The sequence below is a fragment of the Struthio camelus genome, chromosome 15, assembly GCF_040807025.1.
Source record: "Struthio camelus isolate bStrCam1 chromosome 15, bStrCam1.hap1, whole genome shotgun sequence".
NCBI classification, from domain to species: Eukaryota; Metazoa; Chordata; class Aves; order Struthioniformes; family Struthionidae; genus Struthio; species Struthio camelus.
In genome coordinates, this window is record NC_090956.1 from 4,209,510 (window position 1) to 4,232,214 (window position 22,705).

The 22,705-nt window shown below is 39.3% G+C and overlaps 1 protein-coding gene across 14 annotated transcripts in view; it reads right to left on the bottom strand.

The window, feature by feature from the left end:
* USP22 (ubiquitin specific peptidase 22) overlaps positions 1-22,705 on the bottom strand; it is a 114,015-nt gene that overhangs the window by 15,882 nt on the left and 75,428 nt on the right. For all 14 annotated transcript variants that reach the window (XM_068907863.1, XM_068907860.1, XM_068907867.1 and 11 more), the window contains 2 exons: positions 11,822-11,991; positions 4,646-4,793 (listed from right to left, as the gene is read on the bottom strand). In XM_068907863.1, coding sequence (XP_068763964.1) covers positions 4,646-4,793; positions 11,822-11,991 — 318 coding nt within the window. The remainder of the gene's footprint in view (positions 1-4,645; positions 4,794-11,821; positions 11,992-22,705) is intronic.

A 22,705-nucleotide genomic window follows, 5' to 3' on the forward strand; every position in this document is an offset into this window, starting at 1 on the left:
ACTTGCCCTTGTATAGGAATACTTGATAGACTACTAAAGGTAAGCCTTCAGTAACTACTGTATTGACAGCTATAGACTGACTGCTTTTTAACTTTACTTGTAGCTTTGAAATAAAAATAAAAATGTTTTGTCCCAACTTCATTATTTATTTTAAACAAAAAATAAAAAAGCTAGCTAGTTTTTAAAGGGAATATTTATCAAACAAAGACAAAAATGTTGACTTATCTGCTTTACTTCAATTCCCAGTGTTTGGAACATGTGCTTGTTAGGCTTTATAGTCAGGAAGCATACACAGAAATTTGTATGCATCATAGCAGACAAATGTTTTGCAAACACATGCTTTACCAGTTCATAAGAATATCATGCAGAATTCAGAGCACGGTAACGTTTTACTCCTGAACCTCAGCACAGCATTCTTTTCCTGTCCTGATACCTAGCACAGGACTTCAGATTTGCTTTACAGCAGTCCTTGTAAAAGAGGAGCGCAAACTGCTTCGTGAAAACAAGATAAAAGTAATTATTGGCTTTAAATTATTATTATTATTTTTAACACTTGAATAATATTGGCTGAATACAATTTAGGACCAAAATAGAGCGTTACTTCACCTATCTACCTTGCTTTTTGAATCTCTGTGTACAAATGCACATCTCTTGTCCTTTACTGCTTGACTGTGGTTGCTCTTGCATAAAAAGAAATACACAGCCAGTGGTTTCACATCTTTACGGACAGCCTGACTGGGCTAAACATTAACTTTTGAATAGCAGTCTAGCTCCAAACAAGAAAACAAGATTCTGATCTAAGTTTCTCCAAATTCTAATACGCTGAGACACGCTGTTAGTAGAAATGTAAAATGTTTAGATGACATGAATTCCCCCGCCATAGGAGTTTGTAGAACATTTACATTCTTTTAACAGATTAAAAGCCCTGGACCTCCTGAAGGATCTCACCCACAGAGCGGGGTATTCTTTTATACCAGTTCTTCAGCAAAACAGTCTAAGAACACATCAAGCGAAAACAGATCAAAGCCTGATTATTATTTTCTGCATCTTCTATAATCCACAAACAGTCAGAGTCTGAAAATCAAAGTTGTCATGCAGATGCGTTTTAGAGATCAAAATCAGAAATTTATTGTCAATACATGCCAAAGTCCAGATGACTGCTGAGACCCAAATACAAGAAAAGGTGGCCATTACCTAAATAGCAAGCCTGTTTAGCAGTACTCTTGGTGAAAAAGCTAAGATCTGAATCTGTCAGTTCTGAATCTCATTTTGAAGCTTCCTGAGGGAGCAGGACAACAAATGCCAAAACACAATGACACTGCAGAACTCCGAGCACTAATCAAACCAGCAAGAGACTGGAATAGCACAAAATGAAAGTACAACTTGATGTCATTTATAGGATTCTTTAAAACTGAAGAAAGTAGTAATGCTGGGAAAATAATCCAGATTCAAGATGGTTTCTTGCTTTTTTCTTTGAGTCTGTTTCTAAGGACATACCTTGTGCACACTTCAGTGAAGGGCAGAAAAGAGGAATAATTAATAGCTTAGCATACTTTCCAGCTAATCCTTCTTTCCCCAGCTGTTGGAATGAAAGCTTGAGATTCTCAGGCATAACAGATTCCTTTTTAATTCAGAAACACTTTATATCACTCTAGCAGCATAAAGGATCCCTTTAAGCGTTCAAATATGCTTTGCACAGATGCCATTGTGCAACACGACAGTGCCAGCACAAGGAAGAACTATCACCCCTGGGACATGGTTTACATAGGTGATCATAAAGGTACCTTGTCTTTCTAAGGCTTCACAGAGGCCACTAAAACAGAGTATACGTTCAACCAGCATAAAAAAAGGCTCCTGATAGTCTTAGGGAGTGTGTGCACACCTCCGCATGTCCCTCATAAAGGGATGATGTGAGGTTTACCACCTTCTGCAGTTTCATGGCCTAATGCTAAAGGATCCGTCAATCGCTGTTTTACAGTGATCTTATTTCTGGATCTCTACAAATTTTCCATTGGAAATAATCCTGTATAATAAGTGATTGAACAAAACTGCCCTGGAATATAGTCTGAAAGCTATCTAAACATCCCTAAAAATCCCCTTATCCACTTCCCCCTTGATATGGGGAAAAGGCAAAAGTGAAAATTCACCCTCGCTCACCAGCCAGGGACCCAAATCAATCCACAGATCAGTACAGTTTCTCTTACAACTATTTGGGTCAGCCCAAATGTGAATCTTAGGGCAGCTGATTTTCTGTTTGGTAGGATGCAGTAGTATAAAAATACATCTTTTAATGTACATCACAAGCATATATTTTTCCTAAGTTAGGCAATGACAGATATCAATAATGAGACTATTCACAGCTTTCTCTGACTTGCATTAGGGCACTTCCTAGAAAGCAAAGTAAATAGAATGGAAAAGGGATAGATGGCTAATCTCAGCCAAACAAGTAACACTGGGTATTTATACAGTTTTTACCAAAAAGGAACACTTTCATTTAAGGACTCTGATGCCTGAAGCCTTAGTGATCACTCACAAAGTCCAGAAGCTGGGGCTCTTGGACAAAGAAATTTTCCCATGACTATTATTCTGTCATCATATTTTGATGGTAGAACTTGTTCAGTATGGAACTGGGATTTTTCAAAGCTCTTTTGATTCAGTATACTGAATATTTAATATTGATGGGGAAGCTTTATTTGCTTATTGTAGCCTGAGGACACAATCTCACTATTAGCAATAATATTTTTACACATATATATATATACACTTCACATGTGTGTCTGCATGTAGATGAATGGGAAAACTTTCTCATTACAAAGCTAAATAACCAGTTCATTCCAGAAGTGGTTTATCATGACCATTCTTGAAATTCTGGTTCATACGAACTGGTTTGGTTCCCACGTAACTGCTCAACCGCTTCTTTTAAATTACCTTGATGTGGCATAGATTATTTACTGCAGTTTAATCAAACTCTCTCCGTTTATTCAGAAACAGAGCTTTAAAAACGTGGGTTCACAGATATTAAGGATCTAGCACTGATGCCTTCCCTCCCACTAGTAGTACTGCAACAGTTTAGTTACATTCATGCAAGTAGCTCAAACTTTAGGATATCCATGCAACATTTGTACAATTTGAGGATAGATCCGTTTCAGTTTTGTTTCAGCCAGAGAGGCAAAATAGTTCAAAAAGCATAGAAACAGTTGAGCAAGTTTGACTCTGTTAGTAATTCCAGACAATATATCAGATAAATATTTCATTTAAAGCCAAACTACATTTTAAAAGTCTTTTCAGATTCCTTATCAGTTTCAAAAGAGTGCAGAGACTTTTATTTATTGTTGAAAGCTTTTTCTTTAAAGTTCTGAGGAGAAAATACTCCTCCTTCATAGACTAATCTCTAAAAGCACAGAGGAAATATGAACATCACCTCATATCAGAAGATGAAAAAGCTTCAAGATCTGTTAGATCAACAGTTCAAAAACTTTACAGGAACCAAAAAAGTATTTCTGTTTGCAGACTGTTTATTCAGGGTTAACAAAAGTAAAAGATCAATATTTGGATAGCTTCTATTCCTTATAATACTTCAAGACTTATTTCATGAAGTTTATTGAATTTCTGTAAGCGACTGTCAAATGACAGGCATTAAAAGTTACGAAAGAACTGCTGTACATAGTCCTCACCTTGGAAGGACTCTTTTTGGAGGAGACCTATTATGAATCCGAACACACACATCTGTCATGGTGTAAGGCTACCTCAAAGATAAAAGTAAGGCTTTAAAATGTTTCAAAGAAGCAGTAGTAGCCTTCCCATTGATAGTCTCCTCTGGTAAGCCACAAAACTAACCCTTAACTGCTTCTTCTAAGAGCGCTGGAGGAAATCTGAGTCCTCTCAAGCTTATTTTTAGTGACTAAGCGTTTTTTTTTTTTTGTTAATATCAGTCCTACTATTTTTCCTTACAAGCATAATAAAGATTTTCATACCTAAATAAGTGAATAAAGCTAGATCAAGCACTGGCAAATCATGACGTTTTCAGTTCATGTTTAGTTCAGTCATGTAACATTAAATACATAATTTCATGCGATATTACAAAAAAAAAATCACATTTATTTAAGCCTTAGATACTTTATCCTTAAAAGCAAGGCACTGAATAATACTGTTCTGCACAATTATATACTTTTATATACAAAGTTGTAAAACAAGATATCAAGATTCTATTATTCACTGTTCTGTAACCTGTTGCACATTGCAAATACAGTTGAATAATTGTTAAGCAAGACAACCGTAGCGTCCTCTGTATGGTGTTTTAGTCAGGCCTTTGATGACTTGCTGACTAAGAGTTCCAACTACCTCAAGTATAAATAGAAATAGAATGGCAATTTAAAAGAAAAGACACCAACTCGCAACCAGTAAGAGAAGGGCATGCTGGCGATTCAAACCAATATACAGGCTTGGCTGTTCCTAACTCTAGGTAACCTGACAGTAGAGGGGAAAAGGTTGCTTTTTTTAATCTTTACCTCTAAACCCAACATTGGAAAAGGAATTTGCTGGGACTGCTGTAAAGGAAGACACTGCATTTTATTTAAGAAGAGATTGCTCTACCTCTTTTTGATCCAATATTCCTTGTTGATTGAAGAGTCACTACAAGCCTTACCTTTGCAGTGTCTGTGTAGCACATCTAATGCAGCAATGAGGAACTCGTGTGCATCTTGTTGCTCGTACCCTGCTAAATGCCGTGCATGAGTCCATACCAGGTGCAATAACCTATATGGAATGTGAGGAGATCGGTGCCCAGAGTAAAACTGCTCAAAGCAAAGAAAAGGACATGTCTGTTAACAAGTTACACAGCCTCAGCGCATTCAATTATTAAAAACTTAATGAGTGCAATTAGTCAAATAAATTTAAACCATTTAACTCTGATGACCTTAATAATGAAATACGTAGATAGCTTTTTATCACAGACTACCGAGGAAGTCATTTTGGAACTGATTACTTCTCAGTTCTTTCCACTGACACGTCTTCATTTTGTAATGGATTAGCCTAAACAGTGAGCAACAAACAATACTCAAAACTTCCTTTTTGATACCACTGCCTTTTTAAAAATACTGCATTTGCAGGAGATAAGCAAAACCATTCAGAGATCATGTATCTCCACAAATTAGGACAAACACTATGAGAACATTAGAGGACAGCTGTCATGCAGCCCCAGAACGAAGAGAGGGTAACTTTCTGCAGCCAGTGGCTGTGCACAGTCCTGTCTATATGGAAAAAACAGTGAGCAGGATAGAAGTCATACACCAACACTGGCCGTTCACTGCAGAACAAGACAGCCCCCACAGAGGTCTACAGCCATGTAGAACTAAGGCAGCCCAAAGCTATAGAAACAAAAGTTTGCTCAGCACAGCTGTTTGCAGAGCTGTAGACATCACTTCATTCCTCTTCCCCTCCCGAGCTGTCTGTGACCACCCGCGCTGGCGTTACAGCCCCAGGGTTCTGGTCCCGGACTAGCTCCTGCATCTGCTTCTTCATCTATTTCAGTCCAAATCCAAAGGGTTGGCTAGGACAGTGACTGGCACTGCCCCAGCTGACTTTGCCTGAAACAAATTTGGGAGTGCAGATATTATTCAGTCAGCAAAACTGGGATGTGAAAGACCACTAGCGAGTGGTGACAAACAGCTGGTGGAGGCAAGGTCTTCTGTCAGCACACAGAACAGGATGGGCACCTGCCTACAGAAGTTCTTCCTTTTTATTTTTTTCAGTTAAAAAAAAACAAACAGCCAAGACTCACTTCAGAAAATTGGTTTCTGCTTCCCTGGGTTGAAGTTTAGCTCCTTCCCAACCCCTCTCCATTTCCATTCAAAGGCTACGCTGTAACTTCTTTGCTCCCACCTTCTCCCTGGGTCTGCCGTCATCTTGGTCTGCCTCTTCTGCTGCCAACTCTGGCATCCATGCTCTGAGACTAAAGCTTGTAGTCCTTTCTTGAGCAAGCTGACTTCTCTATCAGCTCAAAAATTCCTGCACCATGCTAGTGGTTCCCCCAGCAAAGCAGAGATGCGCCTGCTGGCCCTGCAGCGAGCCAGCAAAGCCCAGGCTTCAGGCTGCACCCGGATTAGGGATCACAGGTCTACAGCCCACCAAGAACAGACCAATTGCAGTGGCAAATTTCTCCAAGGCAATATACAAATACGTATCAGTCAAACTGGTATTTCATTGAGTAAGTTTTTAAAAGTTAAGTACTAAAGAGGTAATTCTGAACAAGTGGAAAATTTGTGAAGCATTTTGCCTTCTCTAACCTCTCAAAGCAGTATTTGCCAGTAAAGAGTGCCTGCAACACCATGATTATGTTTTGCCAAGACCCTATCAGATCGATGGCAGTTAATTTTCAGTTATTCTTCCCAAACATACACGACAGTAAGCAGCAAATACACAGAACAAAAACAATAAGTAAAACAATAATAAAAAAGTAACATATAATTTCCCACTGGTATGGGAAAAGTGGAATTTCTTCCCCATCCCCAAGCTTCTGCCCAGTCTCTGAGCATTTTACGTCATTGCAAACACCGGTACTGTGCTGTAAACCCAGACAGAAAAAAAACGTACTATCTTTTGAGGGACAGCTAGACAAAAGGCAGTACAATCTCCTCCTCTAGTCCTCACATCTGTAGCGTTTTCTACAGGGTTTTAGTACACTTCCTTGACAAGAAGTTTCTTGCTTGCAAGCTCTATTTTTTCCAAACAAGAAAATATACCTCTGCAGCCAAACAACGCAAAATGCTTCTATAAATAAAAAGTTCAATAGTTAACTCTGATGCCAACAAGAACGACACCAAGGGACTGGAGCGGTGGTTTGTAATTGAAATCTGCTGACGCAGCTGCTGCTCAACATAATTCAGGGAACTGCAGCAATAAAACTTCTCTGTTCTGTCACTCCTTACAATTAGTCCCAGAGCTCTTCGGTCATTTTAACCAACAGCACTCTCCATAATTACTCCACTGCAGACACTAGACCTGGCAGCAGATTTTACGTTCTCTAGCGCTTCATTAGGATTAGAAGAATCTAACAAAAAGCTTTGTCAAATTACTGGCTATGCTCAGATAGAAACTGGAAATACACCCGAGTAAGAGTGCTGTTAAATATCCAGGGGAAGAAAAAGCTTCACAATTCTAGTATATCAGAAACAAAACAAGAATCTGAACAGATGCAATGACAGTATTTTAACTGCAATGTACAAAACATCCACTTCAGCTCTGTCCTTTCCTTCTTGCTAGAAGGATGAGCCTAACAGAGCTGTTTCAATCCACAAAAATACGAGAAAAAGCAGAAGGAAAAAAGTCCCTTTAAAAACTTAATCTATCACTGTTATAGAAATCTTTTCATTAAAGTGTGCAAATATAAATAACTGCCTGTGCAGATCATCTTTAAAACACTTCAGTGGCAGAATCCTTATGAACAGAATTTCTGTTTAAAATTCTTTTCAGTAGTGCTCGTTGGCTACTTTGGATATTTTGATAGAAGCAGTTCATGCAATTAGAAAGTGCTTGGTAAAACACTATTTAAATACTGTTGGGGGGGAGGAGTTGAACCACAGGATCCAAAGCCTCCATTCTTACACATAACCCAAATTAAACAGTTAAATAGTTGCTTTTATAGATTGCTTCTGTAAGAATCCAAAGCATTTAGGAGATTCTAGACTTTGTATTTTACATTATTGTAACCAAAAATATAGTGATTACAGTCAGATTAAAACAAACGAACAACAATAACAGAAAACTTACTTCTTTCTCCTCCTCCTAAAAAAAAAAAATGCAAGGAGGTTTCCCTTGTGAACAAACAGATATGTTTACTCTATCTTGCATACATATCAACTTAATATTCTCTGAGCTTTTTAGACAAGAATTTATAGGCATAAATATGGTCCTAGGCTCCAATCCAATTCCAGAAGCTAAAACGTACTCTTAGAAATTGGTTTCCAATTAAGACTTCAAAACACACAGAAAATTTACAATGGATAAAGGGGGTGGGGAATACACACATCTTTCAGGATAAAAGAGTGCCCGCTAGAGGTTTCCTAACAAAGAATAATGTTTCAAGAAATTAGGAAAACAGTTTTACATCCATGAATGCTATATGTTCGATACCCGTTTTAGAGAAAAGGGCTTACTAAATGGGCATACACTCTGTATTTTCCATTATAATCTGCAAGACCTTGAAATTCCATCATGCAAATCCACACAGATGATTCACTTGAATATATGGTATCGAACTCCTTTAACTTGCATGAAGTCCTCCAGTTTTAATATACACAAGCCAAACCTGAAAATTAGAGTACTATATATCTAGTAAAGCCTCAGTCCATGTATATGGCCTTAAACTCCTTTTCCTCCTATGCACCTTTGTTGTCATTTATTTTATATACAGGCCACTTCAACAGTGTATCATCTCTAAGATATCAAAGCTATAAATTATCTCATTCGTCTTTTTTTTTGCCCTCACTTCTCAACTCTCTACATAGTTGTACTGTGCACTCTGATAGGCTCATGAGGATGAGTAATGATGGGAATAAAAAGAGGCTCTGTTCTTTACATTTCTGAGTGGATGCACTGCGCTCTCCTGTTCTCCCAGCTATTCTTGCTATGCCAGTCACCGAGCACACTGAGATACAGGTCCCCTAACCCTATCCCAATGAATGGTCATTCCGTAAAGGATTTAGATAAACCTTAGGGTGTGGACCATCCTGGAATTGATTCTCTCTGGCAAAGCAAAAGTAAATACGAATACCAGTAGGTAAAATAGCAGTGCACAAACCCTTTCAGCCAAAGGGCTCAATGAACAGGCTCTGTGTTCTACCTTCCCTCCACCTATTTCACCACTGTTTCCAAATCCTTTTAATTCCTTTTCCTATGCATCATAATTCATTTCATGATTCTATCGAGAAACAGGTTTAAAGCAGCACAAATGAGAATGTTAATTGATGCAGTTATATATTTTTAAAATAAACACCAGAGATTCAATGCTTGGCATGTTTGCAAGAAAAGCTACTAGGAAAGAACTAAGTTCTGAAAACCATCTGACACTCATTACTCATCATCAATCTGCTTCAAGGTACAAGAACTTTGTAGCTCCCTATTTATCACAAAGAAACCACTGACACAACCTATACAGTTAAACGATCTTAAACTAGAAAAATGGGACAAGCGTTGTCTGTTGAAGAAGCAAAATGCACTCATTTTTGCATGGTAAGTTTTGCTTAATGTTCAAAGCAGTATCCTTTTTCTCCCGGAGATTCCCTGGATCCCCTGGCATTCCATCTGTGTAAGATCACACCTCCCAGAAAAGGAGGGCGGAGGGGAGATGAAATTAACCCTTGCCCCGATCGTTTGTCACTGGATAAAACGCCTTGAGAGGACCACATCAGTTAAGCCTAGCGGGAAAGCTGGCTAAAAGCAAGAATCTGAACCAAAGTTTCCCAGGTAATTCAATACAGAGGAATTCTCAAGAGTCGCAGCACTGAAGTCTCCACTGGTTAGCTCTCCCTCACTCAAATCTCGTCTCCGGAAAGACAGCACAGGACTCTTCAGCATAACAAATACGTGTAGCTGGGACATGAAAGAACCAATCCACCCCAAAATTGCAGGATATTGGTTGTAATTATGAATGCAGTGAAATTCAAATTAATTGAGAGAGAGTTTTATAGTGAAAGTGCTGAGAGAGTTTAAACATTGCATGCTGTTTATTGTTTGCAAGTTGAAGTATACTTAAGTTGGATGGTCAGACACTACAGCTCCGCTTGTGAAGGACTAAGCTCTAAGTTTTACTTCCAGGAGGTTAGATTATTTTTTGCTGTCCTCCTACAGCACTTAGCTATAGTATTTATAACATGAAACAAGGAAACAGACTTCTGTAGTGCTATCTTCATATTCTGGTATCACAGAAACGGCTCTTTCCTCATGCACATATCCTAACCTTCTGGAACATTAATTACTAGAACTCACCCAAGCGTAGGCACGAATTTTGATCAGAGGGGGAAAAAAAAAAAAAAAAAAGGCAGGATTTCCAAAGTTGCATGTGAAATTAAAGAATTTGACTCTTCGTGAAATTAACGTGAACCCTGCATCTAAGCCCCACTTTGGATTCTTTACTATGTGCTCGTATGGAGTCTAGTAAAGCCCATTCTTTATAATACGCTTGTACAGAGTCTAGCAAAAGGCATTCTAGGCCATCAACAGAGCTCCGTATACAGAAATATAAATAAAGTCCATTGCCTAGACAGCCTTGATCTTTTTTCTCCAGCCCCTCAGTCTGTAACATAACACTCATTTCCTCCTTTCCCAAACATTTTTTTTTTAAATGTGTACGTGCTAACAGAATGCAAAGATATTTATATAACCGCTGGGATGAGCATCTACATCACAATCTGATGAAAGCACATCAAAATTGCTCAATATTGTAACAGCACCTTTATTTTTTTAATTATTGTTTAAAACAAGTAGACTTCTATGTTACCAGCCTAAAGACACTGGTATTTCTACACCATGACTGAACTATTATTTTTTAATCTAGGCAGAGTGATATTTCCCTATTTATAGGGAGCAGCAATATTTTCCTATTTATCTCCACATCTGGTTTGAATCATCCTGCAGCTGCTACCTATTGGTATGCTTGCCGTTAGTTTTTACCTTCTGTTCTGACAGACTCAGGAATAATTGAAAAATAAATCCAAAAATAAGAAGTGTAACGTATAACTAATGAATGACAAGCCGCATGAAAAATGCAAATTGACATGAGTGCTGAGTAGGATCAGAAAACGACTTTGTACTGGATTGCCTAAGGAGGACTTTTACCTTCTGCATGTTTTTAACTCACCTGCAATAACCAAAAAGAATCATCTCTGGGGTACAAGGCCCAGAAGTAAAATTAAAGTGGAAAAGCACAAAAGTAAAGATCATTTAGGTTGGCCCCAGTTTGTGTCAACTTCCATGACGGTATATAAGCAAAAGACATGCCCTGCATACAGACCTCTCCACCTACTTTATATCTTAAAACCTAGGAGCCCAAGTCTAGCCATGTCGTCCTTACTCACGTGGAACTAAGATAGTTAATAAGACTCTTTTACTATTTACTAAGGAAAAGACTGTGTCTATCATATACAACATGGATTAGACCTACAGAGAACGGCAAAAGGCAAAGCCAGTCACCTGAATCAAAAAAAAGGAAGGGGGAAAAGAACAGTACTTCATATTATGCAACGAACAAACTGTACCAACACACTCACTTTTCTACATCCTCCTGCCCATTAATGTGTTTCCGCATAACAAGATAGCAAAGATGTTTTTTTCCTGTTAAAAAACACTGAATCAAGATCTTTAAAATATTTATACAGACCTACATAATCCAGTGCCTTAAATCACAAGACTATATGCTATACATGCTATTGCTTTATGCTTACTCCCATTACCACCAGAAGAGCCTGTGACATATTTTCCAGTTAAAACTTGTAATTTTAATTAAAACGCACATTCAGCTTTAAGACTAACGACTGCAGATCAGTCTCAGAAGAGCCGACAGCACTGTTAATTATTTCAACGTCAACTTTAAGTCACCCTTGTTTAGGTAAGCATAGGACTTAAACGACCAACAGCTTCATTTTCAGCAATCAGGTATTTTTGACAATATAGTCTTGTTCAATCTTTACTGCTCTGCTTTGCCACCTTCAAGTCGAAACAGAAGTTGCTTTCCCTCTGTATTTGCAAACAGAGCACAATCCTTCTTCGGGTAAGAAGGAGCCAGCATCTGCAGAAAGGTGAACCTATGGTGGCAAACAGCACTCACCTCCTGAAAAAGCGTAGACATTTCACAGACCAGACATGAGCTGGGGCTTTGCATTTCACATTTGTGCCTGTCGGAGAGGAAGAAATCTCGCAGCAGTGGAGTGTGGGTAAGTGCCTGGACAATACAGTTCATAAAACATGTGTTCCCAAGATTGATTAGCCCTCGTAGACCTATAAAGACAGAAGGGGGAGGGGACGCATAAGCATTATCGAGTTAACAAAACGTTACGTTTATCTGCATTTTTATATAGTTTTTTTTACAATATTGCCATAGATTTACAGTATAGGCAGAGCTCCAAGTATACAGTTTTACGTTGCTTTAGATAGACTATTAGTTTTGTCGTACTCAAGTCCTGCCACACGCTTTCTAAATTATACTAGGATTTATTTTTTAAATTCCTGGAAGAACATAGAACTCCAAGTACAGCAACACCAATAGCATTACTTTTGCAATGGCTGTTTTACCATACATCACCAAAAACACCCCCTCTCCCCAAGCTGTTAGCAAAGTGCAATGATGACAACTGACAGGTCAGTATGGTTCAGTATCAATGCATACATGAGTAAGTATTGGAATAGTTTAAAAGACTTTCCCTCATGCAGGTCACAGAGCCAGAATAAGGTTTTTATACTGTTATAATGCAGTAACAATCATCTTCCTAAGACAGGCAACTAGGGAAAGAGCCTTGACAGTGGCAGAATAAGTCAGGCTGCGAGATTCAGTGTGGACTTAGCGCACCCTTTTTTTGGGCAAAACCTGAGATCTGAACAAAACAAGCCTAACAAGAAACTCTGAACACTGCTTGTCTCTCTCATTTTTTTAGCTAAGTTAAACATTAATCTACAGTACATATCATAAAATTCAACTTGGCATAAGAGGATTCATCACACCTTAAGTCAAACGTTCAGTAATGCCCAGAGACGATTTCTTGTGCTTGGAAACCAAGATGCTTAAAGGAAAGCTCTTTTGTTGCACAACAGAAGAGAGGTTAGAAGTGGGGAAAGCTTTTCAGTCATTTGCAAAGTCTAAGCGAGAAGAAAAACATGCTCAAATCCTTGAGTATTCCTCCAAAACGTTAACATAACTACCACCATACAGGAGTGCTAAACAAAAAGAGCATCAAGTAGACAAGAATGCTTGCTTCTAAATCAAGAGCTTACTGTAAACAAAAAAAAAAAAAAAAAGAGAAAGATTCAGACACATACATAATTCTGGTATTAACTTAACACAGTCCCCTTCTGCAACATAAACAGGATTAATACGCCAACTGTGAATGAAAAATGGGATTTTTCGATTGAGACAAAGAATTTCCTTGCCGTTCCATGGGGCCGGGGTAGCGGTGGGGGAAATCAGCTGGCAATGCTGAGGCAATTAAAACTGGTGCAGTTCCCTTGCAGTACACCAGATAGTGCTCAAAAGGCTCTTGAGCATCTCTGCGCAGGAGAAGGTGTGGTGCAGTTGCTAGGCTACCGGAGAGAACAGGCACTACATCACTTTCAACTGCACAGCGAGCAGTAGGTGACAGGCACAGAGCCCTCTTAAATTACCATTCCCCTATCTAATGTAAAACTATCTTCCTTCCAACAGCTTCCTGTCGCTTCCGTTTACTCCAAAACGCAGAAGAAAGCTTCTCATTTACATTATAGTAACTTCTACTGGGAAGGAAGCTCATTGCAATCATTTGCTTTCTTTTCATGCTGGGAGGCAACAAGTATACAGCAACATTAGCAAAGTGCTAAACAGTTAATTTGTTGTAGCAGCCTGAAATACAGTGCGACACTTCAGTTTTGTACACAGTCCTATTTCAATCCCCAGCCTACGCGCCTCTGCGTCCCATGTCACAACAGAAAGGTGTTCATGCACTGCAAGCGGAGAAATGCTGGGTCTGTCCTTACTGTATACCACTCCCCAGTAATTTCCATTTAAAATAGACTTTTTAAAATTTAAATCATACTCTGTGCAAATAGAAGCCTATGAGGCTCCCTGGGCATGCCCGTGATGCATCAGGCCATTCGGAGACGCAGAAAAGTTTCTCTCCACTTCTCCCTGGAAATCTTGATCTCTTTAGTGGTGGAATTCAACGTCAGTCTGTGCAGCGTGGAAACTAGTGGAAAAAAGGTACTGCATCTAGAGACTCATCCTAACACTTTTCTTTTTGGTATCAAATTAAGCAATCACCAGTAAAAGTAAACACGTAAAGGCAGCTTTTTGGAATCATTTATTAAGCATCATTTATTACATGCCTGTGGCTGGACCTTGTTTCCCTGTGACCACAGGAATCAGTCCTCCTCCAAGCTGTCACCAGAAGGCTAGTTACAGGTGTCAAACTCAGAGGGCTCTCTTGGTTAACGCTTTACACGCTTGATCTTTTGGTGTCAGTTTTCCTCTGGTTAAACAGAGTGCTTCATACTGTATGCCTTCACTTGACTGAACTGAGACAAACCTGCAAAACAGATGAGGCTGAAATGTGAATACTCCAGTCCCTAATAAAAATAAGAAAACGGTGAATGTAGCAAAAGATGAGAACTTACTTGGCTGGAGAAGCAAAAAGGGAGAGAAGCATACATCAATTTTATCCTTGAGGGAGCAGTGACTGCAGCTCTTTTAGACTGTCATCTGAAACGGAACAGGTACAAGGCACTGAACTACACCTAAGCTACCGAGTAACTACCAATTGCAGCATGTTGACCATGGAAAAACATTAGAACTTAATGTACGTGAGCTGAGTTCTGTCAACTCTTCAGTTTAAAATGTTTGCTTGTACATAACTCCTGAAACAAAATCAAGTTTTGCTGGACAGAGGAGAGGCCTATACATAGTTTTAGTCAATAAAATATTAAGAGTGTAAAAGAGCTGTGCCTGCTATACCTACCCCCTCCTCCCCATCAACAGAATCTGGCAATATCTAACTGGAATAGTGAGCATGACAACACGCAGGTCACAAATTAAGATCAGAAAAATGAAGTACAAACACTTAAAATGCAGCGGCCCGCTTTTGCTAGCGGCAACAATTGTCTCCTTTGACATCTAATCACTGGATGGTACTTGTATAGAGGAGTGAGGACATTTTCTAAGGACTGCCAACAGGATCTAGCCTCTAGTAGCAAGGCTGTGGTACCATGCAGACTTCTGCTGTATTTTATAATATGGTGACTTTTTTCTTTCTGTTTATGTTTCTAGTGAGCTGCTTCTGAAACGAGCAAGAGCAATCAGTGAGCAGATACCCAATCTATTCTCTAAGCAGATACGTGCCTTTGTGTTAAGTGCTTTTTGCATAAACACACTGCTTTCCTTCTTAACTTTACTGAATAAAACAAAAATTGCTACCAAGCCAAAATTATCACGTACGATATAACCATAAAAAAAGAAAATACTCTCTAATCACAATGCATGGTGTACGACCACTATTCTCAGCCTGTCACCTGCTGGACAGGCGGGGTCCAAGCAAAGCAGCAAGAAATCTACTTCTGCAATGCCTTGAGCCCAGATAACCAAATCTAGGAAATTCCTTTTTCTTTTGTTCTCAAAATTGGGGTCTAAGCAGATGGCTTACCTTTCTCAACTTCAATTCTTCAGTCTTCCTCCATTAATTGTTTTGGTTTTGTTTTAAAATGCTTAGAGGAGTAATAGAGCTGCAATACTGGGCAACTATGTTCGTCGTGATGCAGGGAGATCTAGAACACAGGTTCGGCAAGTCCACCCACACAGGCGAGATGAAAAAACCAAGTAAGATAAGGAAATTCCACTCCTCTGTGAACTGTGATTGCACAAATATTAAGAAGAATTTAGCGAGGGAAAAGGGGAGGGAGATGAGAGGACCACACATGAATACAAAAGTTAGAAAACCACAATCAAGTGTCTAACTTGCCCTCCTGGGGGAGGGCCGGTTTGTCTCTAAGAGCTGAAACTAGGCTTGGGGTTGGGATATGAAGAACAACGCAGACCAGTCTGAACAAATATTACCGTGCAAAAGCCTGTGAGTTATTTGAATAAACTGAAAGCAAAAACATAGTCACTATACAATGCAACTGAGTTTTGTGAGACAACGAGAAATCAGTTAGATGCACTAAAGCTCAATCATCTTGAGATCCTTTATATGTTAACCATAGTTTGGCAACATTTTAGAGCAATTTTTTTTCCCTCCTCCCCCCGGTTACCCATCTGGTGTCAGTGTTTCCCTGAAGCTCCTTCAGGCGATATCAGGAAGTCAAGGCAAGTTGAGGAAGTGTTTCGTGCTCAAGAGAGCAAGTTTAACATAACCCTTCGAAACAACAGTGAAGCATAGCAGTGAAGACTTCTAGAACACATTTATTCTTTCCTCCTGTGTTCATACAACAAAAATTGCAATGTCTTTATAGCTCATCTTTCTGAAAGTGTATTTCAGGGGAGCACTGTCCTACTTTTCAGAACCTAAACTAAAAGCAATTTCAGATCTCAGGTTTCAGGTACAGACCACACATTAGCAGAATGCATTTGTTACAAACCTCAGCCCCAATCAGAGCAACACGCGACTGTTCCACTTACTATGTTCCAGCATGCCAGAAGCAGCATAAATGCTGCTAACGTGGTTAGTGATAACATAATTATTCTCAAAAGATACACTTTTGGGGGGGGGGGAGGGGAGGGGGAGTCACATTCACTCACTTCAGAAAATCAGCAGTATGAAAGTACGTGAAATTATGAGCCTACACAGGAAAAAGCATGACATGCAGTGACACTAATGGTTATGTGAGCTACCAAAAAATAGCTGTTCAGTTTTAATGAATTTGATTCTATACTGCTTAAGTTGGAGCATCCTTTCTGAGCGGCAGCACGAAAACCACATGCGACTGTAGAGACCTTGCTCGCCCCAGAGGAACAGCTGAGCATTTTCTAGATTTCCCCCGCCCCCTTAATGCACTGTATTCTCCAGGCACCCACTACAAGCACGTTACCATGATGTGTAAAACAGAATACTAAGGCACAGCAAAATTGGCAGTGCTGGCCCAAAAGCACACAGAAGAGCTGCGGCAAGGCTGAAAATGAACTGGAATTCAGGAAAACAGCCTGATAACACCTTAATAATAGGATAATTAAATTTTTCTCTTTACATTCGAAGTATCAACTAAAAGTTTCAGACAGGTGAGGTCAGAAAGAATTCTATGTACACTGGAACAGTAAATGTAGAAGGAGGAATACTGAGTAATACTACTTGGAAAAGTTTTTTTCAGAGGTTTTTGGAGTGTTTTACAAGCAAACTTACAGACAACACATTTAGAAATTTAGTTTGACAATAGTTTGTGTAGCTCCTTCTGAAACTATTGTCAAGAGTCAAGGAAGAAGTATTCAACCACACAATCTTTGAAACTAAGTCAACAACTGAATGTCTCTTTAATTACCTTAATGAGCAACCTGTTGTAAAGAAAAAAAAACTAATAAAAAAGGGTTTGAGCACAAGCTGAATTTCAAAATAGGTAAAAGTTACATCATTGAATTCAAAGAGCTTTATTGCTTTACAGTTTGTAAAGAGTGAAATTCTTTTCCTTTATTTAAAGAATGCAAAGGCACAGTTTGACTTCATTTTAGGTTTAGTAGGACATTTTTGACATGAAAATTCTTATAAGTTACTTTGAAATTCACCTGAGTTCTGCCAACCGTATCTTATACTTTTTCCACTACTTTCCACTACACAAGGCAAAGACAAGAATTTACTCCTTCAATGATAAGTCACAATAATTATGTATTATGCCCTCTTTATATTTCAAAAAGTTACCATCAAGATGGAAACAGTTCTTTTTTCTTTTTTAAAAATACTATAAAAGAAACTTATTAGCCCTAGTAAAACTACAAACTGCGATGCAATAAACTTCAATTTTGATTTTTTTAAAAATTCTTTGAGTGTTTAGACAATTTCTTCACCTGGCAAATGCACGCCATAGAAATATTTTGGCCCTCTTCTAGTTGTACTTTAACGATAGCTTTAGATTAACCGAGCCTGCCCAGATATTATTTCTTACTGTCATTGCTTCTAGCCAGGTCCAGTAACTTCTGGAAGAGAATAAGCATGTGAGAACTGAGCTTCAAAAGTAACCTGGACCCCAAAAGGCTTTGATGAACAATAGAGAAAGACAGAAAACATTTATGTGACCTGGCACGGTCAACACCAGCAGTGGCCTACACTGTAATGCTTTGCTAGGAGGAAGCCTGCAGCAACCAGGAGGTTTTTGCTATGGGCTTTAGTCCCACGCTACCTGTAAGAATATACATTATCCACTGCTAATAGAGAATAACTCACAGTCTCATAAAATCGCATATTGGTACACTCAGACGCTTCTCAGAATTGCTATGGAGTGAATCTTACCTTTGCTGGATACCAAAATGAAGGGCTTATAACGAGGTGTTAGGAAGTAGAGAGAAGAGTTTTCTCTTTCTATTTACTTTCCTAACTTTCAAACTATCAGTGCCACTCTTCTTCCTAAGCTTTCTTCTTGCTGCCCGGTCAGCCACTTCCCCAGCCCCAACAATCTCCTCCATCTCCAGGGGAAATGCCACAAGTGCTCGAGTTCAGAACTCGGTGCTGCCGAAAGCAGAAGCGTCCCTCTCCATCGCCAGACTCCTCTCCCGTTGCATGCCCTTGAGATTCACCACATGTCCCATCCAGCGCTCCCTGGCTCGCCCCTTGAAACCAGGCAAAAAAAATAACACAGCAGAGGACAGTTTTCTGCTGAGCGGAACCTGAACGGAGAAGTGACAAACTCCGGTCGCTTGTCAAGAGAGGGTGCACGACTGCCCAGCCAGAAACGCTGCAAGGGTGGGACAGCGAGACCACCCCGCCGTGAGCAGCGCTGAGCTGCAAGATGAGGTCAGCTGGTTGTGCAACTTAAAGACACTAAGGCTGCAGCTCCAGGTCTCTTGCCATTACCATCTCCTCCTTGCCTTGACCCTCTCTTATCCAGCAGGCTGAACACCTCTACTTCCCACCGAAACTGCCTTCCTAAGTCACCATCGGCTCTTCCTTGCCAAACGCAATCTGCTCTGGCCTGCAGCTGATCAGCATAAGGAGTTACAAACTACTACTTGTTCCTGCACTACTTATTACCACTTTCTTTGCTACTAAAGACCTACAGATGGGCTCACAAAACTGCTTGGGTAGATGCTCTCCAAAACTGATTCACTGAATTGATTCAGATTAGTAACTGTGATGGAACCACCTAACAAGGGATTACATGACAGATCAAAGAAATGAGGATGAGCACCCACAGCACTAATCTTCACCCTTTTGGTTATTGCTGAACCAGGTGAAAACATGCTCAAGTGTCACCGTGTGTTTTTTTTTTCCTCCCGACTTCAGTTATCCAAGGTTGCCAGGTTACTTACTGTTCCATTTTTCAATCACTGTAAAACCCTTCAGAAACAAACCACCTTTTCTAAGCTATACTACTATTACCACCTACCTTTCCCACCTCCCCTCTTTAAGCTATGCAATCATCCAGAGGCACAACCTCAAGAACTTCACTAATACTTCTGCTGCAATTTGACTTTTAACTTAAGCCTTTTAAATCACAAGACAGAACAGAGTTCTAGAGCAGCATTCCTCAAATTTGAAAAAAGTGAAAATTTGAATCAAACTGTCTACCTAGATCTTATATAGACAAGGAATATCTAGAGAGAAATATTATATACTATATAAATATACATATTAAGTGTATGTGCATACCTATATATATGTATATGCATATATAAAGATCTATAGGCCATGCTGAATCCTGCAGTTTTGGGAGGCTGGGAGGATGACAGAGTACTTTGTCTTTAGATAAATATCATTTTACAAGTTTGGAATTGTTATTCCTGTTTTAATTATAAACAAACATTTTCACTAGGCCGTGACAAGAGTCAAATAAAAAGCCAGCCCTTCCCATCCAGAAGCACTAATATACACGCATATGTACTCCTATGCGGCTGGAGGATGCATATTTTTGTTGTAAATAACCGATTTGTACACATACCATCTGGGTGGACCACAAGCTGAGTAATTCCATGCTACAGTGCCGTGGATTAGAACAGAAAGTAAACTTCTATGTATCTTTGATTGAGGTAGGAAGTGGCAGCACATACAAAAAGAATTTTTATTTTTTGGTTTTTTGCTTTAACTTACACCTATTGACCTAATTTTGGAGCGTCCCTTCCCCTACCCCACTCCACCCCCTGGGATACCTCAACATAAGAGCCAAAGTGCATAAGAAAACTGATTTAAAACATGGAAGACAACAAAAGGAGTACTGATCACTAGGAGACTATGAAGAACAGCTACTGTTAATAAAGAGAAAATAAATTAGAGGGTTGGTTTTGTTTTTTTTTTTATTAAGATCCATTACATGACAGACTGCACCATAAACTACAATTTTAACCACCCTTAAATGGACAGAGATGTAATTACATCAAAAAAGACATTCTGAGAAGCAAGTGTGTGCATTTTAAAAGAAAACTCATCTTTAAATCTTTAACCTTCCAATTTCTGGCAAAAGGATTTTGAATTACTGCATTTTTTTCCCCATTTCTGTAGAAATAACAGAGTGCTCAATAGAAAAAAAGTTCGCTTGTGTGCACAAAAAGAAATTGTCTTTGACTTTATTTCCAGTATAAAATCCTGAAGATCGACTAGGAAAGATGGTGGTACCCTGGGGCAAAAAAAGTATATGCCACAAATGACATGTATAGCAAACCATTAATTTCTGAAAGTAATAGAATATAGCATCCTCCTCGTATGTATGTATCATTAGACACCAGGAAATGGAGATGATTTACATGGATGAACTATCCAAACGCAGGAAGTTCTCAGTTTCAGCACGTCGCTGCTGTATAGCGAGTGGAGTTCATCCTCGTCACTAACCAGTTTACCCTATTAACACAACTTTACCCAGAGGCAAAGATGGGTCAAGTCAGTCGATTTAAAGGAATTAACCAAACAACTTGCTCTATAGCTGAGTAACCAACAACATGTAGAAGACAGGAAAAATCTCCTCGGCACTGAATGGAAGCTGGGACCTTAACAGCTGGGCAGATGCTTTGCAGTCTACTTACTTTTCTTAAGGCAGTCATTCCTGGCTGAGGGTTTTTTCCCGTTAGAAAAAAAAGGGTAGTTTCCCCACATTTTAGATTATCAAAGAGTACCAAACAAATGTGAGCGATATGTCAGTTCACGTTTTCCAGTTTTGCTGTCTAAAAGAAAAATCTCATGTTAAACCTAATAATGACTTAAATGCTCAAGTATTCCATTCAGGTTCACATGACAACCTTAAGTCTTCTGTCATAGCAACTTCTGGCATATTTATGTGCAATTGGGCAGTTCTGTAGCGACATTAGCAATCACAGTAGACTTTCCCGATTCATCCTTTTCAAATGGCAGTCCTAACACAACATTAAAAGTCACTTTACTTTTAAGTTTTTTCTTGAACTATCGAAAGAAATATGAATAGTTAGCAATATGTAGCCATAGACCTACATCAAATTGCTAGGACATATCTGAAGAAAAGTTTGTTGCGTCTGTCCTATGCGCAGCAACACATTCTGTTCTCCAGCATGCCTCAGAGGATGATCCAGTTCACGAGGCTTAACCACACCGCAGTGTGGAAACATCAGCACTGGTTCTGTACAGGAAAGATCAAGTAGTCCAGACCAAGTAAATGTGGTTATTCTCTTTAAGGAACCAGCTTTAGGGCCTCTGCACTGCATTCCCCAGTACTTCTTGGAAGGCTCATTACCTTGGGCACAGCGCCATGCCAACATGTTTGTACTGTTTACAGACCCAAGCTGACACTGCACACATTCATGCCGCTTAGCTGAGCCCAAGATGAGTTTGCATTGAACTAGTGCAGATCCAGATACCAACAATGTTTTTCCAGCATTTAGATCGTCTCTGCCCCTCCCAATTAGAAAGGGGCTGACTGCATCCAGTATTTTTATTCAATAGCTTGAATGACATCACATAAAATACACTTACAAGAGGGGCAACCTACATCAAGATGATGCAAATACAATTGGAGAACAGAACAATAATTCCAAAGCAACTTGGCAAATGGGAGACGTTTTCTGAAATCAACTGAATTTAATAAAAACAATTGCAAGCAGGACACAAGAAAGCAAGCAAGGGCACAATCACAAAATAAGGAGCAATGCCTATAGCAGTTCAACCTAAATGACTCAATACAGTACCAATGAAAAAAGACAAATAGCGTTTTAAGACTTAACAGGGGTATGACAAAACCTGAGAGGCAATTACACTGCTGCGTCTCGTGATGGCAAAGCCTCGCTTTGATGATGTCTAGAATTGAATACCCATTTTAAGAGAGATTTATACAAACTGGAGAGTCATCAAGAAAATGAGTGAAAATTCGCATGAAATTAATATATGAGCCCTGAGAAACAACTGCAAAACCCACTGGTTCAGTTAATTAAAAAGAGATAGTGCTGAAGGAGGAACAGACAGGCTGACAATTTTCAAATATGTTAAAGGCTACTGCAAAGAGGACTATAATTATCTCTTGTGGCCTCCCAAAGTTATAATAAGAAAGACTTGGCTCAAAAGAAGTGAAGTTTAATTAAATATTAAAAATAATTGTCCTATAATTAGAAAATATTGCAGGGAGGGAGTTTTGGATGCCCAGTTGTTGGGAGTCGTTAGAAGAAACCAGCTCTGTCAACTGTCAGGAATGGACTAAAGTACTTGACCCTGACTCAGAAGAGGTGTGCAATGCCCCCTCCGCTTTAATTCCATGACTCTTCACACATTCGGATTAATATTGCAGCATGATAAAAAACACGGGGACCAGCTTTGACAGAGAGGGTGAAGATGAGGACGTTCTCACATTACAGCTAAGCCGATCTAAAAGGAATTTTCTCATTGCA